The 13,013-nt window shown below is 34.8% G+C and overlaps 2 protein-coding genes across 3 annotated transcripts in view; both read right to left on the bottom strand.

Moving 5' to 3' along the window:
- LOC141619251 (large ribosomal subunit protein eL38-like) overlaps positions 1 to 12,133 on the bottom strand; it is a 135,882-nt gene extending 123,749 nt beyond the window's left edge. The window contains exons 1-3 of one of the 2 annotated variants that reach the window (XM_074436278.1): positions 11,981 to 12,133; positions 9,166 to 9,349; positions 8,407 to 8,435 (exon numbers count right to left, since the gene is read on the bottom strand). In XM_074436278.1, the coding sequence (XP_074292379.1) occupies positions 8,413 to 8,435; positions 9,166 to 9,349; positions 11,981 to 12,085 (312 nt within the window). In that variant the 5' untranslated portion in view covers positions 12,086 to 12,133 and the 3' untranslated portion in view covers positions 8,407 to 8,412. Of the gene's footprint in view, positions 1 to 8,120; positions 8,436 to 9,165; positions 9,350 to 11,980 lie in introns of those variants that run through there. The other variant, XM_074436277.1, reaches the window with a different exon arrangement.
- On the bottom strand, positions 1,528 to 6,567 carry LOC141619248 (phospholipase A(1) LCAT3-like). Its single transcript, XM_074436275.1, has 11 exons — positions 6,059 to 6,567; positions 4,898 to 4,989; positions 4,192 to 4,319; positions 3,936 to 4,071; positions 3,745 to 3,796; positions 3,309 to 3,409; positions 3,027 to 3,218; positions 2,768 to 2,925; positions 2,497 to 2,551; positions 2,165 to 2,218; positions 1,528 to 1,803 (listed from the first exon to the last, which is right to left on the bottom strand). Exons 1-11 carry the CDS (start codon positions 6,294 to 6,296, stop codon positions 1,645 to 1,647), a joined length of 1,365 nt encoding a protein of 454 aa, XP_074292376.1. The 5' UTR covers positions 6,297 to 6,567; the 3' UTR covers positions 1,528 to 1,644.
- Positions 12,134 to 13,013: the final 880 nt, after the last annotated feature.

The raw sequence follows: 13,013 nt of genomic DNA, 5'->3' as shown, positions 1-13,013 counted from the left end.
GATAGATTTTACGTAATTGACTAACACTAATCTACAAAACACAAGTAATTATCAACTATATCTCGTTATATATAATTATATACTAAAAAAATAAGAGATCTCCCAAATTTTTCCGCCCTAAATAAATTTGGCTATAATTAGAATTTCATTATGTCATATCTGTAATTGAGCTTTTATTATATCATATCGGTAATTTGGCTTTCATTATATTATATCTACAACTGCATTATATGAACTATTTCTTGTCCACCGATTAACGCAAAACATTAATAATAATAAATTGTACAATTAAATCTTAAATTGAGTTAAATATCAGTTGTATAATTGTTATTTTCTTTAATATTCCTATCTAAAATTCCCGCGCGCATTCGCTCGAGATTTATACTAGTAATAAATTAAATATAAATATAAATATTAAAATAAACAACTAAGACGGATAGAGTAAAAAATAAAATTGGTATAGTTAATAGAATTAATTGTTCTGTAGGATGAAAATCTATACTAGTGACGTGAGCTGATTTAATAAGTTCATTTCAAATAAACTAGCTGACATTTATAAATTGTTAATGCAGTTAAACACGTGCATTTTCCAGCCAACATTTTATTTGATTTCAATGTTTTGTTGGTAAAGATCGCTATAACTTGTATTTTTAGATTAGCTAATAAAATGCTCTAATAGCCGATTTTTTCACTAAATTATTAAAAGACTATTTAAGTTCAAACTCTTTACGAGTCTTTCGTGACCATTTTTATTAGTGCACTTCTAATATCATTTTCCCTTTAATATTTTCCCTCTAATACCAATAAAATCACCTAATGACCCGTTGCCACAAACAAGAAACAGGCGGTCTCCTTTAGACAATCATTTTCATCTGAAGGCTTCGGACAGATCATATGTGACTCATTTATAGCCAAATGTGACCAGTTTTTGACAAAAAGTTACCTGAACAACAAACACTAGCTACAACATTTTGTTGTTAAATAATCTTACTTTTACCATAAAAGTGGTCACATAAGGCCGTCTGAAACCTTCAATGAAAAATCTGTCTGAAATTAGAATTAGTGACCAAAAAATTAGGAATATCCGAGTTTAAAATTATTTGGTACCATGGGATATACATTAGAATATGCCAAAACTGTTCTCAATGATGGTATAGTCCTACGAAGAAGCCAGAAGACAGATCCTTGCACGTAACAAAAACGTAGAGCCAAGTTCAGCCAACTACGCTTTCAATCTAAGAGTTTTGGGCATGGAGTTAGTCAACTGGGTAACCAGTAAAATCGTCTTACGCTTCAGTTCGTATTTCTTAAAACGCAGATATCCATCTTAAAAATAAAACGAATTAAACAACATTCTATTTGAAGAAATGGGACAAAGCTTTTTGCCTCATCTACAAGTACCATCGAGTTGAATTAAACAGAAATTAAATTCGAAAGAACATCAGTTGTAAACGAGAATTTGTTACGGATTTTAAAGGGTAGCTATAATAGAGCTCACATCAATGACTTGGGTTGACAATTTTGATATTGCGAATAAAAGGTCGAATATCAATGCTGAATGTGTTCAGAATACAATGTAATTTATGATCCGCGATAAAAATTACGTTTACAATTGTAATAACCGTCATTTCTAAACAGAAATTATTATGAATCCATGACCTTGGATGTTTTCAAAGGTTTTTTATGCTTGGTGCTGCTTACACCCAACCATTTCTGAATATACTGAAATACGGTTTTATCGCATAAGAGTTCCTGGTGACGAGCAGCGATTTCAACTCTTTCTACAGCATCAAATCCATCACCCTGTTTCAGAAATGTGAAATCAAGCGTTGTCTAAGACTTAAAACGGTTTTGGTTTAAGATCATTTGGGAGAAGCCGGAGCTTAATTATCCCGGTATCTTGGGATATTGGTTCTGAGAACGAAATCTTGTATGAGAGCGTTGTATGAAAACAAAATTACTAAATCCAATAATCAAATGCATACAATCTATGTTACTCAGACTTGTTTAGAAGTATCTGACACGGGTGCGTGTCCAAGTGTCAGACTCAGCTGTTTAAAATGAGGTGTCCAAGTGTTGAGTTCGGAGTAACATAGCATACAATAGTCGCAGATGATTTTTCTGTCATAAGTGACAAATCAACAAGAAAGTAGAAATATCGTACCTGAGCCGATTCAGTAGGGAGGGTTTCATCACCATCAACGAACGAATATTCTGGCTGACAAAACCAAACAAAAGGGGATTGGTTGGTCGAGCAATGTAAATATCTGTCGTACCCGTTAAAACAAATGCTCTATAATTGAAGATGCGAGCTAATTTAGCTGGAAAATTCATAGATAGGTGGTTCCGATGAAATAACTGACCTACTGACTCAATTTACACCAAAAACAGGAAACAGATGCTCTTTATTCGAATAACTATTCTCATTCCTAATCAATTCACCCTTTTCACAGAAACTTTTTGAAAAACGTTTCAAGGCGAAGCAAGTGTAATAACCAGTGTATGGCATATTTCTGACAAGTCGCCAATAGGAGAAGTTTCCGAACCATAGCTGCATAAAAAGGAAAAACAAGGATCAAACTACAGAAAGAGACTAAATTCCGAGTCTAATTAAGGCCAACTTAGCCAGAGCCGATTTCAGATATAAAACTTACTGGACACAGTCTTTGTTAGATGAACCATCTCAACCAATGTTTAAAATTGAAAAAAAAATACTATTTTTTTTAAACTCGGTGATTATAGTAAAACATAAATACTTGTGACTCACCAAACACTGAAAGGAGTTTCGAAGGAAGTTCCGGAGATGTTATAAAAGCTAACTCCTTTTGGAAGTTTTGCTTTATTTATGAGTTGACGAGTGCCAGCAGCCCATTTCAGAATAGCATAGTTGAAAGGAAGAGCAAATGTTTTTCCATTGAAATCAAGCTGTATCGTAAGCATCACATGAATAAGTTCGGCGACATAACTAATCTGCAGTAACTCTGCACTAGCTAACTGTTCAGCAGAAATAAATTCCAAGTACAAACCTCATTATGCCTCAATGCCTCCTCAAAAACAATGGGACTTTGAAGCGGGCTGTACGATTCTAGCTTTGTAGAAGGAGGTGCTTCTTCATCTTTTTCTGGAGTTACTTTACGCCAGACCTGAATCTGGGGAGTATCCTTCCACTCGAATGCTGGATTTGGCAAAATCTCATACATAGATGGACACTCAATTACCTGTAACAACACACATTTGGATGCATGAATATAAAAGCGAACTCAAGGTTCTAACATTTAGCATTGCGTAAGTTTGAACCCTGCGGTTACCAGTTGGTGCACGGTCCATCTTCCCACAAAAAAATAATTTTTAAAACCTTTAATGAATTGCATCCCAGTTAAAAGAGCATCATTGACGCATCCTGGTGCACCTGTTACAGAAGGACAGTGCATTCTTGAGTAAAACGAGAATATCGGCTCAATGCAAAATCTTATTACAGCACACAGTCCTAAAAAACAACTTCCTCTACAACAACATTACAACTGTGCCTCAATGCTAACAGAAAGAGGCTAACAGAAAGAGAGTGTTTCCGAATGACCTAAGAAGAAAATTGCATCGAAGGAGTAAAAGTACCCCTTTAGTGAAGAGAAATAATGAATCTAACAGTTGCGCTTACAAAAAAGCCAAACTATTGGTCGAGACAAAAGGAGTATCCAAGAAGTTGCTCCATAAACATACGGAAGGAACAAAGAATAACAAAAATACCTTGAAAAGGGCAAGCAATGCAAATCCACTTATTCACATACTTGGAAAATATCTGCAAAATTAATTGGTATCACACTCTCGCAGCTCGCTTAGTAGAGAATAGAGATGCTTCAGCCGGATAAGAATAAATCAAAGTTCAAGCACTTAGAATAAAAAAAATTGGGAAGAAGGTTTGTTAAACATGTTCGCACATCAGGATATAGTGTCATGAAACACGAAATCAGTACTCCTCCTATAGAATGCGATATTAAGTTGACTTGTCTTCCTCCAGAAGCTTTGTATGCAGTTTCCAGCTTAGCTTTAAGGCCTTCCATCAGTTTGTCGATCCTGTAGAACAAGGCAACTAGAATATTCAATTCAGACACGATGAAAAACTAGAACACGACAACTAGAAGAATGATTTGTAGATGTCGGTCAACCAAAGAAAGAGATGGAAGCGTAAATTACCTGTTACTTTGACGGAAATCATAGCCATAGCCAAACAATGTTGTGCCCTTGATATATCCACAATCAACAAGCATATCGATCATATCATGAAAGTGATATAACGCCTTTAATTGTAAACATTTCACAAACTGAAACAAGGAATTATAAACTCTGTTATGTGATTGCAGTGCTAGTGAAAAGAGATGTTCACTGGCAGATTATTAGGGTCACAAGTTACGGCAACTACATTATAAAAAATCGTAAAGACAGGATTGTGAAAGACTTATTAAGTAATGTCGCTGCACAAGCGCCATTGAGGTATTTCCTCTAGATTTACAGAATTACTGAAATAAAGCAGCCTAGCCCCAAAGAAATTACATTTACAGAATTATAAAATCAGGGTATTTCCTCCAGATTTACAGAATTACTGAAAATTTATTAAAGCCAGAAACTTCGGCTGTATGAATTACACGGACCTCAAGAATTCATCTACACTAATCAACAAAGAATTAGCCTAGACTGCATTCTACGACTTTCAAGAAAGTTTAGTTCAGTTCCAAGAAGTAAACGCAACCAAGTCCTTCAGTTTTCAAAGAATCAGATGGTTGTTTCAGAACTTCAGACAAAGGATTTTGCAAATTGACCCGCGATGCAGTACAACAAAATAAATCATGAAGCAATAGGAAATACAAAATCCCTCGTCTCGCTAAGTTTGAAGGCATCTTACCAGTGATGGGTCTAAGATGTCAATAGCATATAATCCATGGTCATCATCAGGCACTACAATTTCAGAATTCTCATCCAATTCCTCAGTATAACCTGTTGGTCAAAACACCCATTAACAAAATTTTCTAATCTGCATCAAAAAATTAAGAAAATCTTAAAATCATCCCTAATACACCAAGTTTTCTTACAAATTCACACATTTCTTCGTCTACCCAAAATCCTAAATCAACTACAAGAACAAAAATCATGACTTCCTTCCTTGATATCGAACCAAAACACATTTAAATCTACTACAAGAACAAAGAAAAGTAAAAAACCAGAAAATTATAACTAACCAAAAACATTAGAAGGTGCAAACTTTACAGGAAATCCATGCAATTCTTAGACCAACTACAGTAAATTAGTATCTCAGTTGCATAATTTTAATTTCGATGAATACATTTTCACCCACATACCAAAAAACATAAAAGATGCAAACTTCACAGCAAATTCATGCAATTCTAGCACCAATTAGCTTAAATTATACAGACTATTGCAGAATTTTGACTTCGATCAACGCATTTTCACCCACAACCCTCAAACCAAAAGCATTAAAAGATGCAAACTTTACAACAAATGCATGCAATTCTATTACCAACTAGCTTAAATTACACTCCCTTCATATGCTCCAATTCCTCGCACTTGGTACATATGTAAAATACTCCGTAGATTTTAATCAAATGTATGAAATTGGATTGAACTTAGGGAATGTACATAATTTTGACTCTGATGAACACATTTTTAAAACACAGCCCACATACCAAAAACATCAAAAGATACAATCTTTACAACAAATGTATGAAATTCTAGAACCAACTAGCTTAAGTTATTCCCTCCGTCCCAATCATTTAGTTACTATACCTTTGATCACTTGTTCACATTTGATTAAAATACATTTCAGAAACTCGGAAAGATTATTAAAGGTAAACAAATGATCAGGACAGAGTCAGACGCAGTACATTTTAACTTTGAAGATTGAACACATTTTCACCCAAAACCCACATACCAAAACATCAAAAAATACAAAATTTACAACAAATTCATGCAAATTCTTATAACAAGTTACCAACATTACTAAAATTCAGTTAATTCAACAAATATTCATAAAATCATAAATTCATACCGGTTTTAGGATTATAAATGGACCAAAGTTTGCGCTTGAACTCCAAGTCAGCCAAGAAGAATCTGACCCAAACCCGAGTATCAAACCCGAATATCTTCCTCTTAGACTTGGAATGCAATATAGAACCCCCCAAACCCGATACCAGTAAAACCGGGTCTCTATCCGCCATGTCCACGTGTCCATCATCTGACATGTCAGGTGACCCGAAACACGGACATACACTACACCCTCCCACCATTATTATTTTTAATATGGTACGTTTGAGAGTGGTGGTTGTAGTACGTAGTAGTATGGTGCTTTTGCTTGAAAGATAAGAGGTGCTACTCAACTACTACAGCTACATATATTATGATGTCGAAATATCTTAATTTAGTGGTTAAGCTTTAATAATCAAAGACGAGATATTATGAATAATAATTCTCGAGTCTTTTACTGTATGTTGTGTACTGTTTGAAAAAATATTACTCCTTTTATTCAATTTATTTCTTGTACGTTTGATTAAAATACTCCTGGATGAAAGAGTATTAGTAGGTACTGTATATAAGTTAGCAATTAGCAAGTAGCAAGCTTTTCAATTACACCATTTTCTGTTAAAAAATGGTCTTAAATTATGACTGTAAACTATGAAAGAATCAAAGTTAGACACTTTTAAATAGGATTTAACGGTTTCGATTATTAATTATTAAAGTCTCAACACATGCATTTTCCTACAACCATTTATTTTTGGGACCACCTAAACACATGGATTTCATTGTTTTGTTGGTAAAAATCGTTGAATTTCAAAATTAGTTGCCACTTGCCAGAATGCTTTCAAGCGAGATTTGAGCATCTATATTGAAGAGAATTGACCATTTTTTTTAGATGAAAGAAGGTGCTGAGAGGCAGTCCGTCTTATTATAGACGGACACTATCCGTCTATAGCTATAGACGGATAGTGTCCCTCTCACACATTAAAGTGGGTAGTGCAAGTGGAGGTATCCATTTTCCACCCACTTGCACTACCCATTTTAATTTGTGAGAGGAACACTATCCGTCTATAGTTATAGACGGATAGTGTCCGTCTATATTGAGAATTTGTGGCTGAGAGGTTGTCTTCTTTAATGTGACAACATTTTCTTTGCATCCTCTTTGAAGAGGAAAACATCCTCCATTTATAGAGAATGTCCATGTTTTGGTCCTTAATATAAGAGAGAAAAATGGTAGTTGGATTCTACTTAAAAGTATATCCAAGTTCCAATTATTATGTGCCATGTGATATAAATTAGACTATGCAAAATGTCCCAAAACTTTTCTCAATGATAGTATAGTCTAACGAACAAGCCAGAAAGCAAATCCTTGCGCACGTAAGAAAACGTAACACCAACTCGGTAAGTCGCCGGTAAAACCGTCTTACATTCCAATTGGTCTCTTAGACAGGAATATCCATACTTTGATCAAAACCAGTTAAATGGGGACAAGCTTTTCCAGTAGGTGAATTAGACATCTGATGTATTACCACCAATTTTATAGTTTTTGAGCATTATAATAAAAAATTTGAGTTTTGTTTTAAAAATTATGAATTTTACTATAAAGTTTCTGAGTTTATTTACTTAAATATTAAGCTCTAAAAAATTACAATAAAACTCAAAAATATTACATATAAATTTAGTAAAATTTGAGTTTTAATGAAAAAAAAATTAAAACCTAACTTATAAATTTTAATATGCTCAAAAAAAATATACATATGCTCAAAAACAAATAAATTTTGAGACAATAAGCTCAAAAAATATACATATATGCTCAAAAACAAAAAAATTGGAGGTACTGCATCCGATGTATGTTTCTTTTTCTCAAGCTTTTCTCTAGTCTTAGGCTATAATGATGAATAAAACACCTTAGAAATTTAACGCGTTTTAATGTCCTAGCGAATCTGATGACAGATCCAAAGAATGTCTCGAGAACTCGAGATAAAGCAAGTAGTTGGATAACCTCAATCCAGCAGTACGCTCTCACCCGTCCCAATCAGTCGTGACTCGTGACCAATACCATTTAAAAAAAACGTTTGGTCGTTTGGAAAGTGATCTCAAACAATACTCAACATCGAGCAACGATTTTAAATATCTATAAAGGCATCACCTGTAGGTTGTGACCATTAAAATAAAATCCCAGCAATGAAACATTTTAGGTAGGCAGTGAAAAGTTAAACTGCCAGTTTTCTGGTAAAATAGTAATTATCACCATGTCCCAAAAAAAACTAGCAATACCATTTACTATTAAAAATGGAGGAGTCCAAAACACAAGACTTTTAAACTCACAAGCCAAAATTTACTGTGTTGAAATCTCAACTATGAGTATAGCACTCAATCGCCTGCCTTCTACAGATCCTTCACGGTCAAACCTGCAAAAGAACGAAAGCAGAGATTATTAGGCCACAAGATTCTTACATAACATTACGAGACGATGAGATAAAAAAAAATTACGAGTGTAAATTAGATGAGGAATAACGGTGTGTTAGTGACACACTGTCACTAGGGTTGTGCACCGGTCTAAAACTGGACCGGACCGGTTGGGCCAGAATTATTTTAGTGTGCCCACTTTTTTCAAATTCCGGTCCAAAAAATCGGACCGGGGCGGTTGGACCAGATTAAGTAGGGTAGGCCTACAATGTTTTTTTAAATAAGATTTTAAGAAAAAAGACAAATAACAACAATTCTGGTCTGGACCGGCAAATTTCGGTCCAAGACCGGAAACCGAAATCTTAAAAAATGTTGGATCGGGGACCGGACCGAAATTAAAGGTCCAATCTGATAGATTCCGGTCCGGACAGGTCCGTTTCTACGGTCCAAATCTGATTTTGCACACCCCTAACTGTCGCACAGTCTCGTATTTGATTGACAGAGAAAAGACAAAAAATTATGAGATGATTTGAAACAAGACTGTTAACCATATAGAATGTGGGATGACAGGGGTGCATTATTACTTGTGAAACAGTTTCATACGAACACTAGCTGAAAGACTTTTGAGGGGAAATTACGGTGACAATGTGAATTAGCGAATGAATGAAACCGCTAGAAGTGGGATGAAATGGAATCATATGTAAGAGATAAAAGAAGGGATAAAAGAACTACCTGGGGGAAGTGATTGCTTCAACTTGTCGGCCTTTTCCAAGTCATGGACACAAAGTGTGTAGAGGTACTTAGAGCATCGAACCTTGAACTTGACCATATCCTTGCTCTTCTTGATATTGACAGATCGTGCATCCTTCCTCCTAGCCGTCAGAAGAAAGTCCTTGATTTCATGAATTTGCTTCGGCTGTCAAAGAACATTACCAATTCAAATTGACAGTCGAGTTGGAAACTATAACCCAAAACTATAACATCATCATAAGAAACCAAGGCTAACTAGGATTGATGTGCGAGGAAAATATGAGAACGACAGAATGAGAACAGAGGTCTTGGTAACATTAAGAAAACAGAAGCAAGCTCATAAAGTGGGGAACACATCTAAATTATACCCAATTCCTCAAAATGGTAAATAAGATTAATACGCTTAAAATAATATACCCACATATGAGAAAATAGAGAATAATTGCCATTGGCTCTCCCCAAACAATTTCATATGAAGAGATTGATATTGCGTCGGCTCATACTCAGCGCCCATTATTGAGGGAAACACTGGTAATCAGTATATTCGACGCATACTTGAAATAGTTTCATAAGAAAAAAAGGGCGTTTAGGCTAGAATACATTCAATGAAATAACTCAATACTTCGAAGTTATAGAAAATAAGTGTAACAAACGAGAATGAACAAAGGGGCGGGAAACATTAAATAAAACAGAAAAAAGCTCACAAGTGTCGGAACACATTTTAAAAGAGACGGCAAAATCAATATGAATTCAACATTCATGTATGCATCAGGCATCAGTATTATTATATACACAATTTCTCGAAAGGGGGAAAGAATTAATAATCTTCAAAATAATATACCGACATATGCGAAAATAAAGAGTAATTGCCATAGGCTCTCTCCAAACAAATTTCATATGTAGAGATTCATATTGCGTCGGCTCATACTCAGCAACCATTGATGAAGGTAACACTGGTAATCAGTATATTCGACGCATGAGATTCAGCCACATATTCATTCAGCCATTCATCAACCCCGTACTAAGCTATCGATCGCTAATATTATTTTGCAAAGAATCATGAGATCCTAAAACAAGTCCTTAACGCTCAAAACACTAATATGTACAGCATAACAAGCTAACTAAACTGAGCTATGCATAGAGAAGCCACCCTAATCTCTTTTCCTCAAGAGCTCAAATATGAACCTAAAAACATATGAGAAAATATTATACCGACATATGAGAAGATAAGGAGTAATTGCCATAGGCTCTCCCCGAACAATTTCATATATAGGGGTTGATATTGCGTCGGCTCATACTCAGCGCCCATTGTTGAGGGTAACACTGGTAATCAGTTTATTCGACGCATGAGATTCAGCCACATATTCATTCAGCCCATTCATCAGCCCCGTACTAAGCTATTGATCACTAATATTGTTTTGCAAAGAACCATGAGATCCTAAAACAAGTCCTTAATGCTCAAAACACTAATATGTAATGCGAAACAAGCTACCTAAACTGAGCTATGCATAAAGCAGTCACCCTAAACTCTTTTCCTCAAAAGAGCTCAAATATGAACCTACAAACATATGAGAAAATAATATACCGACATATGAGAAGATAAGAGTAATTGCCATAGGCTCTCCCCAAACAATTTCATATATAGGGATTGATATTGCGTCGGCTCATACTCAGAGCCCATTGTTGAGGGTAACACTGGTAATCAGTATATTTGACGCATGATATTCAGTCACATATTCATTCAACCCATTCATCAACCCCGTACTAAGCCATTAATCACTAATATTATTTTGCAAGGAATCATGAGATCCTAAAACAATTCCTGAATGCCGAAAACACTAATATGTACTCCGAAACAAGCTAACTAAACTGAGCAATGCATAAAGCAGTCACCCTAAACTCTTTTCCTCGAGAACTCATATATGAACCTAAAAGCATACGAGAAAATATTATACCGACATATGAGAAGATAAGGAGTAATTGCCATAGGCTCTCCCCAAACAATTTCATATATAGGGATTGATATTGCGTCGGCTCATACTCAGCGCCCATTGTCGAGGGTAACACTGGTAATCAGTATATTCGACGCATGACATCAGTCATGTATTCATTCAGCCCATTCATCGACCCTATACAAAGCTACCAGTAACACTAATACTATGCTGCTAAGCATAGTGAGAAATAATACGTGCGTATGCAAATCTTGGTGATCCATTACCAATGATCCCGATTCTCTTTCAATGCATTTCCGTCTTTCCCAATTCAATTCTGGGAATCATAAATTATTGGTAGCTCTCGGGGGTCTCGGACATTATGAAGTACAGGGTGTTTGTTCAATTAATCAATTAGTCCCTCCGTCACACTCATTTATTCACATTTGCTTAAAGTATCGCTCACAAATAACTACAGAGTAATCAATTAATCCCTCCTTCTCAACTAATAAAATGTAAACAAATGATCGGGACGGAGGGAGGAATTAACATTATAAGCTCATACAAAGCTAACATCTAATGATCCACAGAAAACGCAGAATCAAATATACAGATATATCAAAAATGCAATTAAAAATACAAAATCTAATCAAATTAAATCAAATCATAACCTAAAAATATGAACTATTTTTTAACGATCAACCCATAATCAACAACTACAAAATTAAAAGTTTCCCACATTATCAAATGCATCAATAATCAGTAATCAGTAATTACTATGATTAACAGAATAAAACAAATTATCTCAAGAATTAACAGTTGAATTGAAATACAATTGAAGATGAATAAATTACGAGAAAATGTACCATTTTTTGTGTGTGATAGTGTTGACGAAATCGACTATAATTTCCGGCGGATGAATTTGGTAATGGTTGGATTTGGGATGATTTATAAAGAAACCCTAATTGCATAAACCCTAACTTTAATTGGGTTCTCGATTTCAGATTAGAAAGATTGGGCTTTTGTTGTTGTTGCATTTTGTTATCAATCAATTTATTAATTTGGGCCATTTTCTACTTATGGGCCAAGCATCTTGTTTTGGGTCCTGCTATCCTGCCTGCTAAAGGTCGTCGACAAATTACTAAATATCGTCGACAATTTTAGTGAACTTCCAAAATTGCCCCTCCCTCACACTCCCCCTAATATTTTTCTTTTTATTCAAAAACTTCCTTTCACTTTCGAATTTTTGAAAAAAAATAACCCGACTCAAATAACAACAAAAAAACGTATCGACCGCATCATTTCCGTCACGAATTTAAACATTCAACAAGGTATGTGATTAGTATTCAAAATTTTTTGTAGTATTTTGCTTAGTTTGTAAATGTGTGACGGAATTAGGATAGATGCCAAAGTTGTGACGGAATTAAGATAGATGCTTTGATTTCAATCGGATTTAGTCGTGTTACGTGAAAATCATTAGGAATAATCGAAACAATTAATTGAAAAAAAAAAAAAAAAAGGAAAACACGGAATCTGGGCTGGGACGAGGAACCTCTTCGTCCAAGACCAGGCCCAGACGGAAGCTTTTCTCGTCTAATATGGGCTGTGGACGAAAGCTTTTCTCGTCTGGGCTTGGTGTTGGACGAAGAAAGCCTTCGTCTGGCCCATTTTCACGTGTTTTTTTTTTTTTTTTCTTTTTGTTTTAGAATTTCTCGTTACTTTTTTTTTTTTTTTTTTTTTTTTAAATAAATTTTATTCCGTCTTGTTTTGTTATCGTTATAAAGTAATAAATTATTAATAATAATTGTCGTTCGTGGCGAAGTCGTTGTAAATATATATTTTTTCCGTCTCGTTTTGTCGATGTAAAATATAAATTAATTATTACTAATAAACTTCTTT

Source organism: Silene latifolia, chromosome X (assembly GCF_048544455.1).
Source record: "Silene latifolia isolate original U9 population chromosome X, ASM4854445v1, whole genome shotgun sequence".
Classification (NCBI taxonomy): domain Eukaryota; kingdom Viridiplantae; phylum Streptophyta; class Magnoliopsida; order Caryophyllales; family Caryophyllaceae; genus Silene; species Silene latifolia.
Note: the sequence above shows the minus strand (reverse complement) of the source record. Positions and strands in the feature narration are given on the sequence as shown.

What these genes read in the sequence shown, in the direction of transcription:
- LOC141619248 (XM_074436275.1), bottom strand. Translation starts at nt 6,296, where the DNA reads ATGGTGGGAGGGTGTAGTGTATGTCCGTGTTTCGGGTCACCTGACATG. An exon ending in CAGAAATATGCCATACACTG is followed by an intron (nt 2,219 to 2,496) that starts GTTATTACACTT and finishes TGGTTTTGTCAG; the next exon opens with CCAGAATATTCGTTCGTTGA. An exon ending in TCCCTACTGAATCGGCTCAG is followed by an intron (nt 1,804 to 2,164) that starts GTACGATATTTC and finishes TTTCTGAAACAG; the next exon opens with GGTGATGGATTTGATGCTGT.